The sequence below is a fragment of the Oryzias latipes genome, chromosome 2 (assembly GCF_053564925.1).
Source record: "Oryzias latipes strain Hd-rR chromosome 2, Olatipes_Hd-rR_3.1".
Classification (NCBI taxonomy): domain Eukaryota; kingdom Metazoa; phylum Chordata; class Actinopteri; order Beloniformes; family Adrianichthyidae; genus Oryzias; species Oryzias latipes.
Genome location: NC_136238.1, coordinates 36786442 through 36812472, shown reverse-complemented (window position 1 = coordinate 36812472; position 26031 = coordinate 36786442). Strand labels below are relative to the sequence as shown.

General features: G+C 44.4%; 1 protein-coding gene across 13 annotated transcripts in view; it reads left to right on the top strand.

Moving 5' to 3' along the window:
• LOC144981371 (NACHT, LRR and PYD domains-containing protein 12-like) overlaps window positions 1-26031 on the top strand; it is an 83989-nt gene that overhangs the window by 38891 nt on the left and 19067 nt on the right. For 9 of the 13 annotated variants that reach the window (XM_078934354.1, XM_078934367.1, XM_078934337.1 and 6 more), the window contains one exon: window positions 10732-10908. In XM_078934354.1, coding sequence (XP_078790480.1) covers window positions 10732-10908 — 177 coding nt within the window. Of the gene's footprint in view, window positions 1-10731; window positions 10909-11213; window positions 13382-26031 lie in introns of those variants that run through there. The other 4 variants (XM_078934376.1, XM_078934371.1, XR_013650515.1 and 1 more) reach the window with 3 other exon arrangements.

Here is a 26031-nt window from a genome sequence, read left to right as displayed (position 1 = left end):
ACGGGCATTTGTCCAGGGCGCAAATTTAACGGGGGGGTTGACAGCAGCTCAGTGCTTGGGAAAAAAAATCTACGCCACTATTTGTTTCCTATTCTCTGTTCTATCAGAGTTTATAACAGCCTGAAACCTTTGAATCCTGCATGTGTGAGAATGAAAGGGGATGGGTAGTGGGCTCAGGCTGCGAGGTGGAACGTGCACGCAAGCAGCCTCTGTTGCCCAACACCAGGATCATCATAATGCCTTTAGATTACTCAGATCATGCTAATAATGTCATTCTTTATTAAGTATTGAAGACATTTTGATGAGGTGTCTTTATTTTCCATAAATCATTTCTTTGTCTGCCTGTCGTTTAGTTTGTGTCAGTTTTTTGACATGAAGACAGCAGGTAATGCACGAAAACAGCTGCACTCTATGACATCATAAATAATAATAAAATGTGTCTGTGCTTTTCCAGATGCTCAGAGCACTAACAATGTGTCCATTATTCATTCACTCCTCATGTATATTTGGTGATGGTAGGCTGCTAGTTCGCGTCTATGGTCCCTCTGTCACGGTGAGGGGGGCTCGTGAGCCGGTAGGACCCAGACGCAGAGACGGGAGGCCAAAGGGTTCAAGACTAGTGGGTTTATCAACAAAACAAAAGGCGCTGCAGAGCAGGATAACAAAAACAAAACAAAAACTCACTGTGGCGTGGCGAAGAACATGGAACAAGGACACTAAGACAAGAAGACGTAACACCATGACCAGAAGCTAATGGACCAGCACAAGAGGAAGGCAAAGACAAGACTTATATACAGGCAGGGCAGACAAGACACAGGTGAACACGATCAGGGCATATGGGGACCAAAGGAAGTAAGACTCAAGACATGACAAGACAGGAACCCTTTCAAAATAAAACAGGAAACAGAACCAAACAAGACAGAACAAGAACTAAAACAAAAACCAAGACAAAACAAACTCAAACCATGACAGTACCCCCCCCCCCCCCCCCTCAAGGAACCGCTCCGAGGTTCCAAAAGTCACTTGAGGGGGGGATGCCCGGAGGACAAACTTCGACGGGCAAAAGAGTCCAAGGAGGCCGGCTTGGCACGCCAGCAAGGCCGAGAAGCGTCCGGAGGACGGCCGGGAGGCCGAGCGGTCCGGCGAGGCAGGTCCGGTGGACGGCCCGACTGACTGGGATGATGTTGGAGAGTTTGAGACAAGCAGGTACCACACACATCTCCAGGGAGCTGTTGAAGATCCTGGTGAAGATGGGAGCTAGCTTCTTAGCACACAGACTTTCAGGCAGGAGGGAGAGACTCCATTAGGTCCTACAGCCTTCCTGATCTTCTGCTTCTGGAACTGTTGATGCACACCCCATTCTTAGATCGTCAGTGTAGGTGAGGGGGCAGGTGTGGGGGGGATTGCAGGTCTATCCTGTGTGATGGAAATGGTGGCTGAGGGGGAAGGTGAAGTTCTTTCAAACCTTGAGTAGATGTCCTTAAGCTCCTCAGCCAGGTGGTAACTGTCTGAGGGGCAGTGGGATGATCTCCAGTAGTTGGTGATGGTCTGCAGGCCTTTTCAAACTGCAGCAGAGTTGTTGGCCAATAACTGGTCTATCAGCTTTGCAGTGTAGGACCTCTTTGCAGCATTGATCTCCTTTGTCAGCTTATTCCTGGCCTGCTGGTACCATTCCCAATCACCACTCCTGTAGGCCTCTTCTTTGTCCTGACGTAGTTGCCTCAGTTTAGCAGTGAACCATGGTTTGTTGTTGTTGTATGTGCAGGAGGTTTTAGTCTGCACACACATGTCCTCATAAAAGCTGATCTAGGATGTTCCAGTGTCATTGAGTTTATCCAGGTCTGAAGCAGCAGCCTTGAAGACGCTCCAATCAGTGCAGTCAAAGCAGGCTTGCAGTTGCATCTTTGACTCATTCGTCCATCTCTTCACGGTCTTCACTATGGGCTTCGCTGATTTCAGCTTTTGCCTATACATGGCAATCCATGGGTTGAACAAAAAGATTGCAAAAAAATGTGAAAAAGTAAAGCATTTTTTAAACACAATCCCTTCATTTCATGGGCTCGTAAGTAGTTGGCCAAATGAATTAACTGAAAACAAAATGGTCATTACTATTATTTGGTTGAAAAGCCTTTGTTGGCAGTGACAGCCTGAAGTCTTGAACTCATGGACATCACCAGATGCTGGGTTTTCTCCTTCTGAATGCTCTGCCAGGCTTTTACTGCAGTGGCTTTCAGTTGCTGTCTATTTGTGGGCTTTTCTGTCTGAAGTTTAGTCTTCAACAAGTGAAATGCTGCTGAGTTGGGTTAAGATCAGGTGACTGACTCTGCCATTCAAGAAAAGAGTATTCCACTTCTTTGTTTTAATAAACTCCTGAGTTGCTTTGGCTGTATGTTTTGGGTCGACACCTCCATCTGTATTGTGAAACGCCGCTCATTCAGTTTGGCAGCATTCACCTGGATCTGCGCAGACAGTATGTCTCTGAACACCTCAGAATTCATTGGGCTGCTTCTGTCCTGTGTCACGTCATCACTAAACACTAGTATCCCAGTGCCACTAGCAGCCATGCACGCCCAGACCATCACACTGCCCCCACCGTGTTTTACTGATGATGTAGTGTGCTTTGGATCATGAGCTTCTCCACGCCTTGTCCATACTTTTCTCTTGCCATCATTCTGGTAGAGGTTGATTTTGGTTTCATCTGTCCAAAGAATGTTTTTCCAGAACTGTGCGGCCTTTTTTAGATGCTTTTCACCAAAGTCCAATCTAGCCTTCCTATTCTTGAGGCTCATGAGTGGCATGCATCCTGCAGTGTACCCTCTATATCTAATTTCATGCATCTTCTTTTTATGGTAGAGAGTGTTGTTCACTTGGTTGGTTGTTGTGAACAGGTTCCTCTTCACCATGGAAATTATTCTGCGATCATCCACCACTGTTGTCTTCCGTGGACGTCCAGGGGCCTCATTTATAAACGTTGCGTACGCACAAAAGAAGGCGTACGCCACTCTCTACGCAATAGTTGAGATTTATAAAAAGCAAACTTGACGGGAAAATGTGCGGTCCTCCACGCAAGCTCTGACCCAGGCGTACGCACAAAAACGGGTGAAATGAGAAACGGCGACACCGTCGGCAGATGGAAGAAACACGTGACAGTGGAAATGACAATCCTGCCTCTCAGAAATGAACGCAAGACTTCACAAAGCAAGACTTACAATTAACAGCTACACAAAGACCCGTTTGATCGATCAGCAGTGAAACAAACAAATCAGATCAAACAAGAATTACAACATAAATTCAAATGAACACATATTTGCAAAAAGAAAAGTGAAATATTTTCTGCAATATTGGCATGTTGTGCAATTCATCCTCATAAATAATATATTTAACAGAACGAAATAATGTACAAAACTGACATTCCCGTCTATGTGTCCGTCTGGTGCAATCAGACAGACAGATGGATAGATAGAGAGAGATGCATTAATTGTCCACTAGGGAAAGTTGTTTTCATAGTAAAACATTTCTTCATAAGCAATGGAATTATGGTATTCATGCATATGCCTTTAGTTTGTTATATTTTTGATGAAACAATGTATGGCGTATGTCTCAACCATTCAGAAAGCAACAAGAAATTACATTTGCGCTGATCAATTTCCCATTTCCACGTCGATTATTACCGACATCTGTAGCTTGTCAGATGTAATTAAATGGAGGGAAATAAAATGCCCCATCACAATGCGTAATGACGCACAATGGCTGATCTTGCGCTCTTAGAAGATGTGGCAAATGGAAGAATTCGGAGTGAACGCATCTTTAGACAGCAAGGAGACTTGTTGGCAAACGAGGACGAGTGGCTTATGAGCCGGTTCCGACTTCCTCTGCGGGCTTTTAGGGGTGTGTCCCCCTGCGCCTCAGTCACCACTCCACTTAAAAGGGATTCCCCAATTATTGCCGCCAGTCTCTCATCAGGAGGGGTCAGCTCCGGGGGGGGGGGGGGGGGGGGGTTCAGCGCTAGACGTTTTTTTGCCTTGACTTTGATGTCCGACCTTTTCTTTTTTATTTCGGCCACGGTCCGAGGTTGTGAGGCTACAGCATTTACAGCGTCTGCCGCCGTCTGCCACTCACGTGCCTTTTTGGCATTAGTAATGCCCACACTGTGCCCTCCAAACAACATTATTCTCCTCTTTTCCACCTCGCCAACGATAACTTCTACTTCACATTGAGTGAAGTTACGTTTTTTTGATTTTCTCTCCGTGTTTGGCATGGTTTCGCAATCAATGAATATTCATTTGTGGGCGTTTCACGGACTATTTATGGGCAACTATGGGCGTGTCATACAGCCGCAAAAGCTGCGCAGCATTTAGAATTGGTTGTGATTTATTAAGAGAAAGATGCGTAGGATGTGCGTGCGCACGGTTTTATAACTCCGAATATTTCTGTGCGTACGCACATCCTATGTTTCATCCGTACGCCACTTCTGACGCAAATCCTACGCAAAGTTTTATAAATGAGGCCCCAGGTCTTTTTGCGTTGCTGAGTTCACCAGTGCTTTCTTTCTTTCTCAGGATGTACCACACTGTTGATTTTGCCACTCCTAAAACTGTAGCAATTTCTGGCATGGTTTTTTTCTCTTTTCTCAGCTTAATGATGGCTCCTTTCACCTGCATGGAGAGCTTCTTTGACCGCATGTTGTCTGTTCACAGCAAAATCTTTAAAATGAAAGCACGAGTCTTCTTATCAACTCCAGGCCTTTTATCTCCTTCACTCATAATGACATTGTAAGGGAATTGCCCACACCTGCCCATTCAATAGCATGGAAGTCAATTGTCCAATTACTTACGAGCCCATGAAATGAAGGGATTGTGTCATTTGACAACCATGCCTGCCCACTTACCGCGTTGCCGCCGCTTTCTAAGTCTGCACAGGGCTGCTATACCTCCGATCAGGATTTCCAAAAAACTATCCATGTCTATCCTAAAGTCTGTCCATGAAAATATTGTCTGACATTAAAACAGTTTGTGGTCACATACCAACAACACACGGAACAGCTTATTATCATAGTGTAACCCTGCTTAAGTTACTTAGTTATTTTTTTCTCTTTTTATTTAGTGTAATTTTCAGTTTCACCACCGGTGGCAGTCAAAATTTAAATGTTGTTTTTTTTGGATTTGCCAGGAGTGATCATCCTGTCATTGTTTTATCTTTGACGTCTTCTCAACTTTTCTCAAAGCAAAGCGTCAGAGGAAAAAAAGACTTGAGCGAGGTAAAAAGGAACAAAAACTACGACGGAGTTTTAGGGCCACGGTGAGGAAAAAAAATTCTGGCCAACATGACGAGATTAAAGTCGTCATGTCGACTTTAATCTCGTCATGACGAGAAAAAACTCGACACAAAGTTTCGAGAAAAAACTTGTCGTGTCGAGATAAAAGTCGAAATAAAGTTTCGAGATTAAAGTCGCAATGTTGCGCGCGAGCAGTGAAGCTGAGTCTTTCAGGAGTATTCAATGTTATGGCTGTTAGTGAGCTAGTGGCTTTGTATTTAAGAGTTTACGACAGAGTTTTATGGCCACCAAAAAGATGAAGCGACCCGTTTGATCATTAAAAAAACAAAGATGAATGAAAATAGTCTATTATATTAGCATTACAACGTTGATAAAGGCAAAAAGTGCTTCTCCTCCTCAGACGGAAGCATCACACAAACATAGAGATCTTGTCTTTGGTGGAGGAAGAAAGGATTCAAGCAAACAGCTGCAGGGACACCCGATGCCGGCTTCATCATCGGGCTGCAGAGTATGGAGGCAGAGATCCTGCAAACCAACCATCAATAAATAAAACTTTAATAACGTGTAAATCAAACAAATGAGCTTCCAGACATTTGGAACGTTATCAATAAACATTCAGCTCACCTGTTCAACTACGTTTAGTCGGTCTGATCTGCTGCTGCACGGCGTTCACCTGCTGCTCTGCATTCTCACTTCCACAATAATCTCGTAAATTTACGAGTTTTTTTCTCTCGCGCGCAACATTGCAACTTTAATCTCGAAACTTTATTTCGACTTTTATCTCGACAAGACGAGTTTTTTCTCGAAACTTTGTGTCGAGTTTTTTCTCGTCATGACGAGATTAAAGTCGACATGACGACTTTAATCTCGCCACGTTGGCCAGAATTTTTTTTCCTCACCGTGGCCCTAAAACTCCGTCGTAAAAACAGATTGAAATTAATTGTGGTTGTTAAAACTTTATTTGTTCTAAGTTGGAAAAAACTCACTTCCAACAGTTAGTGTACCCAGGAATAGAAATCTGGTTAAAGAGCTACGTTGGACTTTGATAACTTTGTGGAGAAATACGTTGCCTCGTGGTAATATCGCATTTGATGTCGCATTGACCTGCTATATTCACTGGTGAAGTGTATTGATTGATTTGAGAGAGAAAAAACAGTGATTTGCAAACCAAATATTATAGAAAAAACCAGTTGAGGTAACTATAAAAAATATGTGATCAGTATTGTAATGTTCTGTTAAGTTTAATGCACGGAGTCTCCTCAGTTGGCCACGTGTTGCAGGCTAGCTGCACAGTTAAGCTAGTTTTGACGCTAGTTTTGACTTGTTTTTTGCATACATGTTAAGTTATATCCTTTTGGTGTGTATATTGAGTTAAATTTCTGAAAAAAAGGAAAATGACTGTGAAGTAATGTTAAAAGGACAATATATATGGACAATATTTAATGATTTTCTGCACATTTGTGTAGACTGTTTTTTTTTTCCTTTGTGTACTACATCTGGATCGCCGACCTTCCTTCATTCAACTCATCTACTCCATCATCATTCCGTCATCTTACATCCTTGGTTCATTATATCTAATCTCATCTACTGTTTGGACATTAAGTGGGTTACCTTTATTATTATTTTTTTGAGTGCACTCAAAGGGTTATTTATTTTATTCTAAATAAAAGAGAAAGTTGGACTCAGATTTAGGTTTTCATTTTGAGATCTCCATTTTATTTGAACCTCCTTTTCATGTCAGTGGCCACTTGTTTTTGTTGTGAAGTGTTAAATATAAGAAATTCACTCAGTTCTGCAGACTGTTATTTTGTGTTATTTTATTGCCTAAACCAAAGTATTGTTTTTCTGGTTCAACTGTAAATCATACACTTCTTTGGGGTGAAATATTCCTAGCTAAATACTGGAATACATGACAGTAAACAATCTCCTTATTGAACCTAGACCTAGAGTAACTCCATTTGAAGTTATTTAGAGCTGTCAGACACAGCAGCACCACCTAGGGGTTACAATAACATTCTTAGCGTCAGTATCTTAGCATAATTTGCATCATTACCTTGGCATTATTAGCATTGCATTATTAGTGTGGCATTATTGGCATCATTAGCATAGCATTAATAGACGGAGCGGGAGTCGGAGTGGAGGCTGTGGAGCTAACGTGCATCACGTGGTCACATGGAAGCGGAGTCGTCGTCTTTCTGTTCTCTCTGGATCTGACTGGATTATTGCAACAAACTCCATGTTTTCCAAAAGCAACAACAAGCCTGCAACGCTTTTTCTTGGCTTTAAGGTGCCGGTACCGGGACTAAACTGGACTGTGTGTTTGAGCGCGTGCATGAGAAAAGCTCTGAAACGGTTTCAATGTTCAATGTTCTACGGTTTGGACTTCTGTGCTTTACTTTCTTAGAAACTAAAGGTGTTAATATGTGGGAAACTTTGATGGAGACATATATTTATCATTTGGATGGAAAGCAGTGTTTTCTTTAGTTTAGATAGAGACTCAAAGGAGAAATTTATGATTTAGGATCATTTCTGTCATTTAATTTTTACATTTTCACTTAATTGGAGGGTTTTATATTTTTAGTTGGGGAATTATTCACATTTTTGTTCCAAAAAAAGTATTTAAATGTTTGTTTGTTTTTACATAAACATCCATGTTTTTCTCTTCTGAACTCAGTGGATTCATAAATGATCATCACTAAACGCTCATATCAATTAGATTTTTACTTTGTGAAATCAATGACGTTATATTCACCGTTTAAATGAATATAGTGATCTTGGTGTTAGAATTACTTCTTAAATCCAGGGGCCTCATTTATAAACGTTGCATACGCACAAAAGAAGGCTTACGCCACTCTCTACGCAATAGTTGAGATTTATAAAAAGCAAACTTGACGGGAAAATGTGCGGTCCTTCACGCAAGCTCTGACCCAGGCGTACGCACAAAAACGGGTGAAATGAGAAATGGCGACACCGTCGGCAGATGGAAGAAACACGTGAAAGTGAAAATACTGCCTCTCAGAAATAACATGAAGACTTTACAAAGCAAGTCTTACAATTAACAGCCTACACGAACAGCCATTTGATCGATCAGCAGTGAAACAAAAAAAATCAAACGAAAATAACAGAAATTCAAATGAACACATATTTGCAAAAAGAAACGTGAAATATGTTCTGCAATATTGGCATGTTGTGCAATTCATCCTCATAAATAATATAGTTTGTCAGGGTTGTCGTAGACATGGCAGACCCAGATGATGGAACCCAGAAAGAACTGCACTAAAGCAGATTGAATTTCATATAGCATATTATAAGGAGTTTATGTTCAAAATGACAAACTCAGTTTTCCTTGTTTTATGGACTTTATTTTATTGACAGCAGGTCAATTTGTGCAATTTGTGTAGTGATAAGAGGGATCTTTAGTTGTTTGCAGATTGACTTGGAATATGAATCAGCAACAGAATAAATGTGGAACATCTGCCAAGTAGAGTCACATCTCTTTCTCCTCCTCCCTGTGTCCTGACCACCCCTCTCCCCCATCTTGTTGCCTGTTAAACTCCTACCCCGAATCAGTGACACAGTCCTCCATCCTCACAGTCATCCGTCCTCACAGTCCTCCGTCCTCACAGTCCTCCGTCCTCACAGTCCTCCGTCCTCACAGTCCTCCGTCCTCAGTGATCTGTCCTCACAGTCCTCCGTCCTCACAGTCATCCGTCCTCACAGTCCTCCGTCTTCACAATCCTCCGTCCTCACAGTCATCTGTCCTCACAGTCCTCCGTCCTCACAGTCCTCCTTCCTCACAGTCATCCGTCCTCACAGTCCTCCGTCCTCACAGTCCTCCATCCTCACAGTCCTCCGTCCTCAGTGATCTGTCCTCACAGTCCTCCGTCCTCACAGTCATCCGTCCTCACAGTCCTCCGTCTTCACAATCCTCCGTCCTCACAGTCATCTGTCCACAGTCCTCCGTCCTCACAGTCCTCCTTCCTCACAGTCATTCGTCCTCACAGTCCTCCGTCCTCACAGTCATCCGTCCTCACAGTCCTCCGTCCTCACAGTCATCCATCCTCACAGTCATCCGTCCTCAGTCATCTGTCCTCACAGTCCTCCGTCCTCACAGTCCTCCGTTTTCACAGTCCTCCGTCCTCACAGTCCTCCGTCTTCACAGTCCTCCGTCTTCACAGTCCTCCGTCCTCACAGTCATCCGTCCTCAGTCATCTGTCCTCACAGTCTTCCGTCCTCACAGTCATCTGTCCTCACAGTCCTCCGTCTTCACAGTCATCTGTCCTCACAGTCCTCCGTCCTCACAGTCCTCCATCCTCACAGTCCTCCATCCTCACAGTCATCCGTCCTCAGTCCTCCGTCCTCACAGTCATCCGTCCTCAGTCATCTGTCCTCACAGTCTTCCGTCCTCACAGTCATCTGTCCTCACTGTCCTCCGTCTTCACAGTCATCTGTCCTCACAGTCCTCCGTCCTCACAGTCCTCCATCCTCACAGTCCTCCATCCTCACAGTCATCCGTCCTCAGTCCTCCGTCCTCACAGTCATCCGTCCTCAGTCATCTGTCCTCACAGTCTTCCGTCCTCACAGTCATCTGTCCTCACAGTCCTCCGTCTTCACAGTCATCTGTCCTCACTGTCCTCCGTCCTCACAGTCCTCCGTCTTCACAGTCCTCCGTCTTCACAGTCCTCCGTCCTCACATTCATCCGTCCTCAGTCCTCCGTCCTCACAGTCATCCGTCCTCAGTCATCTGTCCTCACAGTCTTCCGTCCTCACAGTCATCTGTCCTCACAGTCCTCCGTCTTCACAGTCATCTGTCCTCACTGTCCTCCGTCCTCACAGTCCTCCGTCTTCACAGTCCTCCGTCTTCACAGTCCTCCGTCCTCACAGTCATCCGTCCTCAGTCCTCCGTCCTCACAGTCATCCGTCCTCAGTCATCTGTCCTCACAGTCTTCCGTCCTCACAGTCATCTGTCCTCACAGTCCTCCGTCTTCACAGTCATCTGTCCTCACTGTCCTCCGTCCTCACAGTCCTCCATCCTCACAGTCCTCCATCCTCACAGTCCTCCATCCTCACAGTCCTCTGTCCTCACAGTCCTCCATCCTCACAGTCCTCCCTAACAAGGAGTTAGGCAGTAGGGCGGGATTTGAACATGGCCTGAGTCTCTTTATTTAGTTTTAGAAATCTGACATTTTTGTAAATATGTATTTATGAATAATTCCCGATGATCAATGACATTTCAATTCCTCGTCTGTTTTAACTTCATTTCAAGTCATTTCTAAACTATTGCATTTTCGTTCATGATCATGTTTTTGGGTCCAAATCCAAAAGATATGAGCAAACAGTGAAAATGTCATCTGTCAGTCTGTCATCAGGGCGGGTCCCACCTGACTGAATGGACCACGTTCCTGGACCTCCAGCTGCATCACTGCTCCTGAACACACTTTTCTGTCTGATTGCAGATTGTGGGACTGCAGATTGTCAGAGATCAGCTGTGAAGTTCTGGTCTCAGCTCTGAAGAAAAACCCGTCTAATCTGACAGAACTGGACCTGAGCTACAACCAGAACCTGCAGGATTCAGGAGTTCTTCATCTGTGTGGTTTTCTGGAGAGTCCAGACTGCAGACTGCAGACTCTGAGGTCAGACTCCATGTTTCAGTTGTGTTCAGATCAATATGATGAGAAAGTTGTGTTGACCCACAGTGAGCAGAAATGTCCAGATTGTGATCTGCAGGAGCATCTTCCTGCAGCTGCTTGTTCTCTTCAAAGATCTGCAGAAGAACTTCTTCTTTTCTTCCTGCAGCTGCTTGTTCTCTTCAAAGATCTGCAGAAGAACTTCTTCTTTTCTTCCTGCAGCTGCTTGTTTCAAAGCTGTCTGCTGACATTTGTGCTCCACAAAGTTCTGCTTGCAGCCATCAGCTCTTCTTCTGTCTTTGCTCCAACAGACTCCTTTAAAGCGCGTGCAGAAGAAGCAGCCGTGCACGCTCACATGCACTCTGAGTCCTGCTGCTGTGTTTCAGCAGATGCAGCTGAGAGTCCAGCAGCTGGGTGGCTCGGTTGGTAAGGTGAGCGGCTACCACGCAGGAATTCAGGGTTCGATTCCCGGAGGGGAATAAACAATGGTACTGACCATATCAATTGAGCAATGAACAACACCCAGTGAGGGTCCTTAGCGCTACTGCCTCCCGGGCACAGTTAAGGCCCATACACACCGGGACGAATATTCGCCAGGCGTTATTCGCCAGCATTTTTTGCCACGTCTTTTGTGTTCACACCCAGGCGATTTTCGCTGACGATGAGCCGAGCGAACATGCAATTTCATTCCCTGACATAGATGGCGCTTAATGTAAAACAGAAATACTCCTGTACACAAGGTGGCGCTGCGCAACTTTACGCTTCTTAAAGTCGCTTTTCGCTCAGAAGAAGAGGGCAAGTATTTACGTCCTTGTCAGAATCAAACAAAGAAAACATGAAGATTTCAAGCACCAGTTGCTCCAACTGGTACTTGGTTCGGGGTTATTTTAGATATTTTATTATTTATTTCTTCTTCGCTGGTATGTGTGCTCAGCAAGGCAGTTTTGTGTTTGAGCGCCCCCAAGTTGTGTTTCACTGTAACTTCAGAAGCTCCAGACACGTGTGCAAAAGCGGCGTTCTCATTGGTCGAATAGATTTCGACGCGACGCATCAAACCAAAAAAACGAACCCGAGGCGTTTTTTAAAAAGTGACGCTTTGACGCGTGGCGTTTTTTCCCGTCGGTGTGCACACTCACATTGGTGCCCTTTGTTTAGTCACGAGGCGTTAAACGTCGGCGAAAATCGCCGGCGAAATTCGTCCCGGTGTGAACAGGCCTTTAGGCTGCAGCTCACCGCTCCCCCAGGGGATGGGTCAAATGCCGAGAAGAGTTTCCCCATTGTGGGATGAATAAAGTACCAATTATTATTATTATTATTATTATTATTGATGTTTGTGAGCAGACAGTGACAGAGTCATGCTGCAGCTGGATGCTGCTCTGACAGACACATCCTCCACAAACATCCTCACCTTTTCATCCACAAACATCATCACATCATCCATCAAAGCTCCCAGCAGCTTCTGACTCTTCATTCAGAGCTGAAGTCATGGATCAGGGATCAATGTCCAACATTTGCTGCTGACTCTTCCTCATCACTTCCTTCTTCTCTCTGCTTTGATCTGTTGGAGCTGAAAGTCTCTGCTTGAAGGGCTGCAGCAGAGAAGCACTGGAAGATCATCTCCTGAAAACTGGGAGGAAGACTTTCCAGCATCATCTGCTGAAATTCTCCCATGATTCAGTGCTGTTTGGAGAAGAGCTGAGCAGAAAGAGGAAGTGGACTTTTTCTGCTGTTGCTGCAGAAACATCAGTTGGTTTGGATGCAGCCACAGGCTGATGTTTGACTTTCACACATCTGGACTTCTTTCCTGAAGCAGCTGCATGTTGTCCTGAATGTTCCTGAATGTTCTTCTTCTCTGCTTCTGCTGGACTCTTCTGATCTGCTGCTGTTGCTTCACATCTTTGGACTTTTTCTAAACTTTCTGATCTTCCTCAGCTCTGAACTCTTTAGAAGAAGTGAAGGATGAAAAACATGAACTTTGTCTTTAAACTCAACTCTTTGATTTTGATTCAGGTTGAGCAGCTGCAGATTGACAAAGACCAGCTGTGCAGCTCTGGTCTCAGCTCTGAAGTCCAACCCGTCCCACCTGACAGAACTGGACTTGAACTGCAACAACTTTCATGATTCAGATGTTCAGCAGCTCCAGGATCTGGTGGAGAGTCCAAACTCCAAACTGCAGACTCTGAGGTCAGTAGAGGGTTGGAGTCAGTCCAGCTGCTTCCAGATGTTTGGTCCTAAAGTTAGTCTGAGAGCAAAGATCCAGAGTTTCCTGTGAAGCTGCAGCTTCTCAGTGAAGCTCTGAGGAGAATGAGGTCAGGCTTCAGGACAACAGTCAGCCAATCAGAGCAGCAGAAGCTCCAACAGGTGAAGATGACAGGAAGCTGCTGCTCTGAACAGGACTGAAGCTCCTGCTGCTCTTTCTGCTGCTGTGCTGCATCACTGACTGACAGACCAGGATCAGGAGACATTCCTTCATCTCTGTCTCTACACTTTCTCTCTGCAGGTGGGAGGACTGGATAGTCTGATGTTCCATCTGGAGGAGCAGAGAGGAGCAGCAGCAGCTGGTCTGCAGAGATGTTGTGACTGGACGGTGTTCCTGGGAGGTGGAGAGCAGAGTGATGGAGGAATCAGAGGAAGTGGAGATGAGTGTCAGAGCTGCAGCAGGAACTGATCTGAGATCAGCTCCACTGTCTCTCTCAGCATCAAGTGGACAGTTATTGTGCTGCAGCTCCCCCGGTGGACTGATGGAGAACTGCACTTCCTCTTCTTATTCTAACTTGGGAGTGTTGGGAAATCTTCATCTTCTTGTCTTTTGTGTTGCCATAGTAACTGATGTCATTCTTCCTGTCAGCTGACGTCTGTGTTTCTCTGTTCATGAAGCTGTTTGTGTACATTATTGTGACATTTTCTCCTGCTTGTTCTAATACTTTGATTATTCTTCTTTTGTTTGGTGTGAACATGTTTTTCCTCTGAAAGAGTTCATGTAGGATTCAGTCTTTATCCTCACAATTTTAAATGTCATTTCCACTTTGATAACTTTTGAAATGAGGATTGAAACAGCAGGGGGCGATTGAAACATCTAATGCCGAGTTTAAAAAACTTTTCTGTTACACTAAACAGTTAATGGATGACTTTTCTTGGAAAATAATGAAGAGAACAGAGAAAAGAAAAGAAAAAAACAGAAAAAACACCGGAGACGTCCACATGTGGATCCCAGGAATTACTTTACTGTGGAAATTTTTTAGAAACTCAACTTTAAGATTCAATTTTTATCAACCTGTTTACTTCTTAAATAATATATTTCCTAAGAATGTCTTATTTTTGTTGTTTTCTTTGGCTCATACAACACCAACTGCATTGAAGCAGGAGGGAGACACCTGCTGGCTATTTGCAGAACTGCATCTTAGTGTCAAAAGACTTCAAACTGAAAGCTGTCTGTAAAATTCCTGCTGCCTGTTTGGATCTAATAAATGCTCTTTTGAATCAACTCTGTGTTTTCTATTGATTTCTGTCTTCATTCTATCTTTGACTCACAAACAGACTTGAATCTTTAGCCTTCCCCTTCATCCTGTTCCAGCTGTTCTAATCTTCATGTGTTTGGTTCCTTCTCAGTAGAAATGGGTTGGAAAAGAGCTTTGGAATGTTCAGGTGGTGCTGATGTCTTTCTAGATGGGGGTGGGCAGAACAGATGAGAGCTCCTCCCTCCTGATTCAGAGGGGACCAGTGGGCAGCAGCTGAAACAGAGGGACACAACTCCATGAACAGCAGAAGCTAAAGAGTTGGAAAACATGCCCAAAGCTGCAGCAGCACCTGCAGAAAGATGCTTCCTCTTCAGGCTCCGCCCCTCCACATCAAGAAAGATCAGAGTTTCTGCTGAGCTGCTATTGGAGCTTTTAGGGGGTCAGATCTTTAGGAAAATTTGCTGTCAGTGAAACCAGGAAGTAAAGTGTTTTTGAAGATCAGATCGATGACATCATCAGTTGTGGAAACACTGGAAAAAGGAAATCCAGCAGAGAAGTAAACATCATGAACTTCCTGCAGGGGCCTGTTTCAGAAAGGAGGTTAAGTGTAAACTCTGAGTGCATTAACCCTGAAATCAGGGAAACCCTGGGTTTTCCGTTTCAGAATGGGAGGTTTGTTAAACCAGAGAAAGCAGAGTAAGTCAAACCCGTTTCTGAAAGAGAGGTAACTTATACTCGGAGTCAGTGTCCATGGTTACTTATGCTGTGAACCTAACCTGGTCGGGAGCAGGTTTTATTCTCCAAACTCAAAGTTTATGTCGGTCCCCTCCCCTTTTTAAAGACGAAGCGGTATGTTTCGCTTTAACCTTCATTGCCCACATTTCCGTCACACAGAGACGGTCTAAGTGACAAGAATGGCTTGTCCTATTTTGGAGGACCCAATAAACGAGGAGGCTGCATTAATTCATAGAGAATTACATTTACGAGGATTTTGAGAAGACTCGATTTTTTTTTTTCACTTTTAGCTGCTGCCATGTTCTTTTAATTCCTGCAGGATTGCATCTACATGAAAATGAAATCAGGGACATTGAATTAGATTAATGTAAAAATTACTTTTTGGAAACACAATTTGCTAGCACTGCTTACTTTCTTAATCCCATATAAACCTATACCACTTGATCAATATAAGGGTAGTGTTGCAGCGTGTGTGTGCTGAGCGGGGTGCGAGCCACGAGAGAGAAGGGGAGGGGCGATTGCAGGTGCAGATGGGGGGGGGGGGGTGAGCACGGAGCAGAGGTGTGTGCGTGGTATATATTGTGTGTTCGGAGGACGGAGCACTTAGTTAAATAAAGAGAAGGTGTCATTCCCAGAATAACTGTTTTGGCGTCATTCTTAATCCGCTCTGGAGGTTGAGGGTTTCTAACGGGAAGTGAACCCCGAAAGAGAATTCCCTTCGGCCCTGAAGGAAATCTCCCCTGCGCTTCTGACCACTGTCGGAAAGAAGAGAGAAAAGAAAGGAGAAGCCTTCGCGCAGCGAAAGGTTCAACAGTAGACAAAAGTTCACTTTGAAAAACACAATTGCATGTATTAATATTAAACTGACCAACGTTTGCAAGAGGGGAAGGTTAACAAAAAAGTCCTCTAAACATTACCGACGTTAAAGGCATTTCCCCCAGATTGGTTCTGTACACTATGCAGCATTTCATGCATTTACACCAGGAATAACACTTCAAAAGTACACCTAAATATCCCCATTTTTTATTTCACACCGTACGCTATTTAAAAAATTATTACAGTCAATATTTTATAACAATGATTTAAATGCAAACTTAGACATTAACTTGAGCAGCTATGTTTTCCCACGCTAACTGTCTCTGTTTTGCAGATGCAGCGGTGTTGCTTTTCTTCTGGAATATGTGCTCATATTCACTGTAACTCTGCAGCAGCACGTCAAGTTCAGCTGGCGAAAAATACGCAGACCTCTTTTTTTCACGGTTGCCATGGTGACTCATGATATCTGCGCTCCATTGATAATGGCTTCTTATAGACGCGGTGCTCATGCTCACCTCCGAATCAGTCCACTCAGAGTTGATTGACCTAACTCCGATCAGCTTCTCTGAAACAGAAAACTCAGAGTTGTTAATCTCCCGATTGACCAACTCAGAGTTCAAGTTCAACCTCAGAGTTGGTCGAACCTCCTTTCTGAAACAGGATAATGAAGAGTTCTCCAGAATCATGGGGAATCACGTCTCCATGTCTGGATCCTTCAGATTCTCTCCGTTCAGTGATCTTCTCTCCTGATGAGTCTGAAAGACGGACGCTTCCGCCGTCTTTCCGTCTCTCTGACCGACTTTGAAGGCTTGCTGTCCCATGTTAACCCCAGAAGAAAACTACAAACCAGAATCAAATCAGGGAGCTTTTTCTGATGGTCTCCATGGAAACCAGAGAGCTAAAGTTCAGGAGATGATCAGGCTGTCTTTCCATCAGCAGCAGCTCTCTGTCTGGCCGCCAGCTCTCCTCCTGGAGCCGCATAGCCAGATCAATGCTCCAGCTCCATGGGCCCTGCAGCAGACTGAAGGGTGAAGCCGCCTTTGGCCAACAGCAGGCAGGACGCTTCCTGAAACCCCGCTGCCCCCAAAGGGAACCAGCAGGTGAAGAGAATGAATGGAAGTTCAGGAGAACCATGGATCCATTCACTAGATTGATGTGTTTTCTACCCGCTGTCACTCAAACCGTCACGCTGCGGCCAGACCTTCACGCCGCCCACCGCTCAAATGGCACCGCAGGACCTCAGATGGTGTCTGTACCATAGAACCGGAGTCACACTGGATCCAGCTGTCAGGAAGGGGAGGAGCCAAAATGCAGAAACTGGACTCAGAGGCAGAAACGTCAAGATTTGATCAATAAACAGAAACAGGAGAAAATCCATGGAGAAACCAAAAACTGATGATCTGACAATGTAGAGCTGAAAACAGAGACTTCTACTGACTGAAGACAACAGAGATGAAGACATGTGGATGATTGACAGGAACCTGGAGGGACTGACAGACAGAACACCACCAGAACCACTGAAGAACGGACCTGCAGAATCCTCACAGCAACAGCAGGAGAACATTCATTCTCAGTCAAACTGTTGCATTCTGGGAAGGAAAGCTGGAAGACAGGGCTGCTCAATCCTGGTCCTAGAGATCTACCAACCTGCCAGTTTTCCAGATCTCCAAGCCCTGCTAGCTGCTGATTGGCTCAATCAGATGTCTCCAGATTGTGACTGGATGAACACACCTGGTCCAGGTGATCAGCAGGAAGGAGTGCAGGGAGAGCTGGAGAACAGGCAGGTGGTAGATCTCCAGGAGCAGGAAGGAGCAGCCCTGCTGTAGGACGTCTGTGTTTCCAACATCTGGATTCAACTGGATTCCTGTTGATTCTGATCCTGTTGAAGCAGCTGCATCACAGTGTGGTACGGCAGCTCTACCGCCATGGACCGCAAACGCCTGCAGAGAGTGGTGAAGTCGGCGTCCAAAATCCCCAGGACTCCTCTTCCCTCGCTGCAGAGCATCTACAAACACTGGATCCACAGTAGAGCTGCCTCCACCATCAAGGACCCCACCCACCCCCAACCAGGTCTGTTCCCTCTCCTCCCCTCAGGAACTCTTTCTTTCCCTCTGCCATCAGACTCCGTGACAGGAGTAACAACAAACTGCACCTTGCACATCCTGTTCACTACTGTTTATTATCAAATTTTGCACATTTGCACATTTAGAATTTGCACAACATCTAGTGCTTTTTGGGTGGATGTTCTGTGTGATTTTTCAGTTCCTGCATACTTTTTGGCATTCGAAGCAGACAGCAAAGTAAGCATTTCATTGTGCAGGGAAACCTGTTTCTTCCTGTGCAGATGACCGTAAACCCTTTGAATCTGGAATCTACTGAGGTGTCCAGGAGACGTCTGAACCAGATGCTGGATCCTCTGGATGTGGAGGAGCAGTGGATCTATTCTGAGCCTCTCACCCTCATTGACTTTGACACCCAAAGGTCCTCAGATCCTCATGAAAGGCTCAGAAAAGACGCTCAGAACTCCTCATCTTCTTCAGGATTCAGGGATGAAGAAGAAATGCTTTTCCCCAAAACTTCTCTCCTGCTTTATCCACTACTGTCAAATAGGAGCTACTGAGGCTGCTGGAGGTGGTTTCCATGGCAACGCCTGATGAAGGACAGGAGTCTGTGTGGAGTGAGACTGGAACATTGATGTTTAAACTGAAACGACTGTTTCTGCTGTCAGAAGCTGCAGGAAGAAGAGACTCAGCGTTTTCCAGCAGCTTCATCCTGCAGAAACATCAGCAGAAGAGAAGCAGCAGCCATGAAGGGACTGAGAACAGACGGACATCCAGCCAGAATCCAAGCAGCACCTTCATCCTGATGAAGCTCCGCCCTCTGACCTTCAGCAGTCATCTCCAGGCTCCGCCCCCAGTCTGTGACGGCTGGATGATGCTGTCCTCCACCTGCAGCTGGACCTGGATGTTCTCACAGACCATGTGGCCTCATGGATCAGAAGGTTGAGGGTTCAAGTCCCTTCATGGTTGAAGTCAGACAGAAGAAGAGTTTGGTTTGGATCCTTTCTTGTCTTTCTGTTCTCATTGAGTCTCTTCTAGTTCCAGGTCTGGTTCAAATAGTGGAATCATCCAAAAGGATGAAAACAGTCCTCCAAGCAGACGTCAGATTGAAAAGCTCATCAAAGAACACATCCAACTAGCCAATCAGCAAAGCACTGACAAGCTGGACTTGTGCTCTCCTTCAGTGAAGAACCTCCTCCTGCTGCTCCTCCATCTTTAGCTCTGACTTTGGAAGTCTTAGCTCCTCCTCCTCACCATCACTGTGACTGTTGACGTCTTCCAACTCCTCCAGAAAGCTGTTTTCTGATGAAGCTCTAACATCTCCTCCCTGTTGCTGCTTTCAGTCCAAACTCACTCTGTTCATGTCAATTCACTCCATAGAAAATCCTTTTTCTGGGAAGAATTTGCTCCAAGTTTTCCTCCAACTAAGAATCTGCAAACCCAGATGAGAACTCCCAGCAGGAAAAGAATTCATCTGCAGGAAACTAGAAAAAGGCCTTTTTGTGGGAGGAAACCATTCCAGATCTTTACAAACACCAGAAATCCCAACTTTTCCTCCACTTAGCCTGAGTTTGGGTTCCAGGAAGCGGTGTATGTTCAAGCTCCGCCCCCAGCAGCATCTCATGAAGCCCCTCCTCCAACATGAGGCCACTGGGGAATTCTGAATGAACCTTTACATTTCAACAGAAATTTCAAGCTAAAAACAGGAAAAAAAAAACTCTCTTCATGTTTGAAAACAATCAAACATTCAAACAGGAAGAGAAAACAACGTTTGTCAGGAAATCAACAGATTTGATTGATTGTAAATCTTCTTCCTGTTGGAGTTTGATGAATGGAAGTAGAATCTGTAGAAAGTCAGTTGATGTTTTCCATTTCAGTAAATGAAGGTTTGATCTGCAGATTTCCTGATGACTTTCTGACTGGGATCCAGACCTGATCTAGACGTGACTCATGAGGAAGCAAACAGCACAGAAACTGCTCTGAATGTTCCCTCTTCTTCACTTTCTGTCTGACTTCAACCATGAAGGGACTTGAACCCTCAACCTTCTGATCCATGAGGCCACATGGTCTGAGAGAACATCCAGGTCCAGCTGCAGGTGGAGGACAGCATCATCCAGCCGTCACAGACTGGGGGCGGAGCCTGGAGATGACTGCTGAAGGTCAGAGGGCGGAGCTTCATCAGGATGAAGGTGCTGCTTGGATTCTGCTTTGAAGTCCGTCTGTTCTCAGTCCCTTCATGGCTGCTGCTCAGAGCTGTTTCTGGAAGTTTCTGGAGAATTCATGTCTTTACTGATCCAAATGTGGGATTTCTGTTTTTCTTTGGACTTTTCTTTATTTAAGGCTTTTAGCTTTTGGAACTTTCTTTGTTTCTATGCTTTAACTTCCAAACGGGTTTATCTAAGACAATCTGATTGTTTTTCATTTGACTTTCTAGGAACTTTCTGTTTCATCTTTGAGGATTTGGACTTTTGAAAGACTTTTAGCTGCAGTTTCATCCTTTGAACCAGATGGATCTGAATCTAGAGTCAAAGATTCTAAGGAAATCATGGATTCACAGACATTTGATTGAATTTCTGTCTGGATCAGAAACCAACAGCAGACATTTCAAGCCGTCATCTGTTCCTAATGTTCATTCCCCGCCATCATTGAAAGCTTTTGGAATAGTCCCTAAAGCCAGCGATCGGGCCGCTTTGGAGCATGAACTCATCACTCGGTGTCACGGTGGCAGAGAGATGACAGATCCCAAATCTGAGGCTGAAATGATCACGTCCTACCAGCTCCACTCTGGATTTGGGACCAAAAACCTTTGAAGATGTTGTAGCATTGTTGGAGAATAGACTGACAACATTTGTTTGGAGGAAAGATTGACCTTTGACCCCTCCCTGATGTGTTCCACATCCAGCTGCAGACACACCACTACAGCTCACATTCCACTTCTGATCCAGCAGTTAGAACCAGAGCCTGCATTTGCAGCAGGTTCCAACCCACTGACCACTGATCCACACAGGGGGACGTCCTAAGGGGCGGAGTCAGCCACTGGAGAGAGCAAAAAGGAGAAATGGGGGTCACTCTGGGCCTCTCTGTGTCTGGACCTTCAGAGGGACAGTGGTTTGGTCCAGAACACGGATGCTAAACTAGCTCTCTGGAAACTTGAACTTGTTGAATGGGAAACTTCCTGAAATCTTCTTCATCTGTTGACTTGTTCTTTCTTCATCTGAATGAGCTCAGTCCTCTCCCAAATCCAACTCCATCTATCTTCAGTGCTTTGGACTGAGTTGGAGCAGAACTAGAGCTTTCTCCAGATGTCCTAGTACTTTTAGATCAGTGTCTTCCAGTATTTGGAGCCCAGGTTCACTTCTTTCCCTGACAAAAATCCCAAAAGGCCTACCAGCCACCAAATAGTCAGAAACCAGAGAAACTTGGTGGTCTGCATTGATGAGAAACCAGTCCCTCCAGGATGACACATGGCTTTTTGGAATCATTTCACACACAAACAAAAATGAAGTTGTGCTTGTTTCTCTGAGAAAATGCCATCAAATGTGTGATAATGGTCAATGTAAATGTTTGGATAAAGGCTGTAGGGGATTCAGGGATTGTGGAGCGGTTGTTGTTTCCTTCTGGGTTAAAGTGCAGTTTTGTGTAACCTCCCAAAGAGGAGAAACCCAAAAAAGAAAGGAAAAGCAAAGAGACAGGTGGAAGCCATCATGATCTTCCTTTCAAACAGGAAGTTCTTTGTCATTTCATGCACTAGTTTCATTTAGCTCTAGTTGTTGAACATTCTAGAAACTCCTAAAAACATTTTCTGTCCACTTTGAAACCATATGGGGCTGACTTGGCCTTGCTCGCTGGGATACGGCCAACATCCAGAAATCTACCAACAGACATTTTTAGCTCTAGTTGTTGAACATTCTATGTTTTGAAGAGGCAGTTCTTCTAAAAGAAACTAGCAGGAGCCCCAGCGCTGGTCTTTGCTTGGATTTGGTTTAGACTTGTTCAGAGTCAAATGCATGTTTTAAGGGGAGGAGGATTATTTTGTTGTTGCTGTTTTTGTTCCTATTCTTACAATCCACTATATGTCCCGTGTTGAATTCTACTATTAAAATGTGGGAAACAAATGTTTATCAAATCCAAATCAATCCAAAAGCCTGGAGACTGGATGGCCGTGGTCCTCCCTTTGACCTGGGGCCTCATTTATAAACGTTGCGTACGCACAAAAGAAGGCGTACGCCACTCTCTACGCAATAGTTGAGATTTATAAAAAGCAAACTTGACGGGAAAATGTGCGGTCCTCCACGCAAGCTCTGACCCAGGCGTACGCACAAAAACGGGTGAAATGAGAAACGGCGACACCGTCGGCAGATGGAAGAAACACGTGAAAGTGAAAATGACAATACTGCCTCTCAGAAATAACATGAAGACTTCACAAAGCAAGTCTTACAATTAACAGCCCACACGAACACCCGTTTGATCGATCAGCAGTGAAACAAACAAAAAAATCAAACGAAAATTACAACAGAAATTCAAATGAACACTTATTTGCAAAAAGAAACGTGAAATATGTTCTGCAATATTGGCATGTTGTGCAATTCATCCCCATAAATAATATAGTTAACAGAACGAAATAATGTACAAAACTGATATTCTCGTCAGTGTGTCCGTCTGGTGGAGCAGATATAGGTGCAGACAGATAGATGGATAGATAGAGAGAGATGCATTAATTGTCCACTAGGGAAAGTTGTTTACATAGTAAAACATTTCTTCATAAGCTATGGAATTATGGTATTCATGCATATGCCTTTAGTCTGTTTTATTTTTAATGAAACAATGTATGGCGTATGTCTCGACCATTCAGAAAGTTACAAGAAATTACATTTGCGCTGATCAATTTCCCATTTCCACGTCGATTATTACCGACATCTGCAGCTTGTCAGATGTAATTAAATGGATGGAAATCAAATGCCCCATCACAATGCGTAATGACGCACAATGGCTGATCTTGCGTTATTAGAAGATGTGGCAAATGGAAGAATTCGGAGTGAACGCATCTTTAGACAGCAAGAAGACTTGTTGGCAAACGAGGACGAGTGGCTTATGAGCCGGTTCCGACTTCCTCTGCGGGCTTTTGGGGGGGTGTCACCCGGTGCATCTGGCGCGTCGGTGTCCCCCTGCGCCTCAGTCTCCACTCCACTTAAAAGGGATTCCCCAATTATTGCCGCCAGTCTCTCATCAGGAGGGGTCAGCTCCGGTGTCCCCCCCCCCCCCCCACACCCGTGGCAGACACGGGTGTGTGTGTGTGGGGGGGGGGTCAGCGCTAGACGTTTTTTTGCCTTGACTTTGATGTCCGACCTTTTCTTTTTTATTTCGGCCACGGTCCGAGGTTGTGAGGCTACAGCATTTACAGCGTCTGCCGCCGTCTGCCACTCACGTGCCTTTTTGCATTAGTAATGCCCACACTGTGCCCTCCAAACAACATTATTCTCCTCTTTTCCACCTCGCCAACGATAACTTCTACTTCACATTGAGTGAAGTTACGTTTTTTTGATTTTCTCTCGGTGTGTGCCATGGTTTCGCAATCAATGAATATTCATTTGTGGGCGTTTCACGGACTATTTATGGGCAAATATGGGCGTGTCATGAGGCCGCAAAAGCTGCGCAGCATTTAGAATTGGTTGTGATTTATTAAGAGAAAGATGCGTAGGATGTGCGTGCGCACGGTTTTATAACTCCGAATATTTCTGTGCGTACGCACGTCCTATGTTTCATCCGTACGCCACTTCTGACGCAAATCCTACGCAAAGTTTTATAAATGAGGCCCCTGGACAGTGGTTGCCATGGCGACCTGCACACTTACCAGGCTGGAACTTAGAAGAAGAAAAGGACACAAAAATGTTTGATAAAGCAGGTTTTCCAGGGAAATCCCACAAAGTGCTTTCCAAGCTAGAACTAAGAATATCCAGCATGCATTTGGAAAAACTCATTAGCTTCTTGTGGAAAATGATGAGTCATTGGAAAAGCATTCTATGAATGCTCAGAAAACTTCCTCTAAGGTTGTGGTTGTTTGGAGAAGTCCTCCTCTTCCAAGAATTCCTGAAAAAAGCCCTCATTTCTCCTGACCATCTTCAAAGCCACTTTCTGCTTTAGTTTAGTCCAAACTTGCTTTATGCTGACAACATTTACAGCTTGAATCCATCTGAAGAATCCACGGAAACAAACCAATCTAAGTCTGCATTCATGCCACTTCAGAACCAACAAAGCATGTTTCCAGGACGCTGACTTACCAATAGAACTTGGGATTTCCTTTGCAGAATCCTTCTCCGTGTGTTTTCCTTTGTTTTTCTCCCCAAAACCTAAAGCAGAGATTTTTGCTGAGCTGCAGAACAAACGTCTGACTGCTTTAACCGCCGTTGATGGTTTGTTGTGTTTCCCTCTATAGCTGCTATGGTCTTGGTATGGTTGCTAGGTAACGCTGTCTTTGATGATGATGATGACGTCAGAGTGGCCTCTAGAATGGACTTTTTTCTTGTGGAACCAGGAGCTGTAACCTTTAGGGCACTAGGACCCAGAAAGAGGTCCAGGCAGTGACGGTGTTCAGTGACGGACTGCGCAGCCGCACTTCCTCCAAACGCCACTATTCATCAGCGCGTGGAGCGCCAGAGTCCAAACGGGCTTAAGGCGCTTTGATAAAGCGCTCTGGAATCCAGCTATGGTGTGCTAAACGTCAGGTCCAGAACGGAAGATGCCATCAATGAAGTCTGTCTGTCAGCAGCAATCCAACGCTGATGGGGTTTAGCTTGTGGAGGATTTGAATGTTCATTTGCTCTCAGGTTGGTTCTGTGCTGGAAGCCCCAACCCTCAGTTCAGTCAAGTTAGAAAGATGCTAACCAGCAGTTCCCTCTGTCACCATGGAAACACGGACCGCTTTAAAGTCGGACAGGATTTTCACGGAGCGGACTTCTAGACGTGGAGGATAAATACTCCAAGATGAATTCATCAGACATGAATCAAACAGTCTTTTCTACATAGAACAGAATGAAATCCACTGTGTTTTAGCAGCGTCTGTAGCATCACAGAGACGGTGTTCCACCAAAAACTGGGACCTGTCACATGTTGTTTCCTGGTGACAGAGCTGCAGCTTTAATGTCAATGATATAGAAGAAGAAGAATCCAAAACATTGGACTGTTTTCATGTGATCACATGGAAGCAGAATTAGGAAATCTCTAGGAAATCTGTCCTTGTTTTGTCAGCATGTTTGAATTGGAGTTTACAGTTAGACGACAAGAAAGACGTGTTCACACCAAGAAATTACTTGGAGGCTATTTTCTTTAAATAAATCAAAGAAATGTTCATAAAGTAAAATAGTGTTAATATGTTGTCATATATTAACTGTTGTCTCCTGTGTGGAGGTATTTCCATTCATTAAAAACTGACATAAATGAGTAACGTTCACTGCAAACTGTGCAGAAGGCATGTTCTTTCTAAAACTGGAAATAGCACCAACCTTTTTTATCACCTGAAGCTGAGTCTCCATTTGATAATTCAATAAAAATAACATTTCATTTCCTCATTATAAAGCAACTTTATTGGAGTTTCATTTGTCATTGGTCTTTTTGAGCCAAAATTCTGAAGAAATCAAAACAAAAGGCTTTTCCAACAGAATCAGAACGTTAGCACGTGACCTAAGTTTGTTCACTTTGTGCTAAATGTTGATTTATTTGACTGTTGTGTTAATAATATCAACAGCTCTCTGTCGCCCTCTGGTGGTTCATCAGAGAAGCCAAACTTCCAAAGAAAGTGAATCAATAAATATGAGCTAATTCTGGATGCAGGTTTGAAAACACAGATTGGAAACAGCATCAATACAAATATTAGTCAATGTTTCCTTGAATGGAACAATTTCAGGATTTGTTGTCAGAAAAGTTGTGAAAAACTGTCTTGTAAAGTGTGTGGTGACGGTCCACTGTGGAAAATGACTGTTTGTGGAACATTGAGATGTGCTCAGTGATTTTGGTTTAGGACACTTTGGAATGTGATCTTAATTTCTGTTTTATTTTGCATTTGT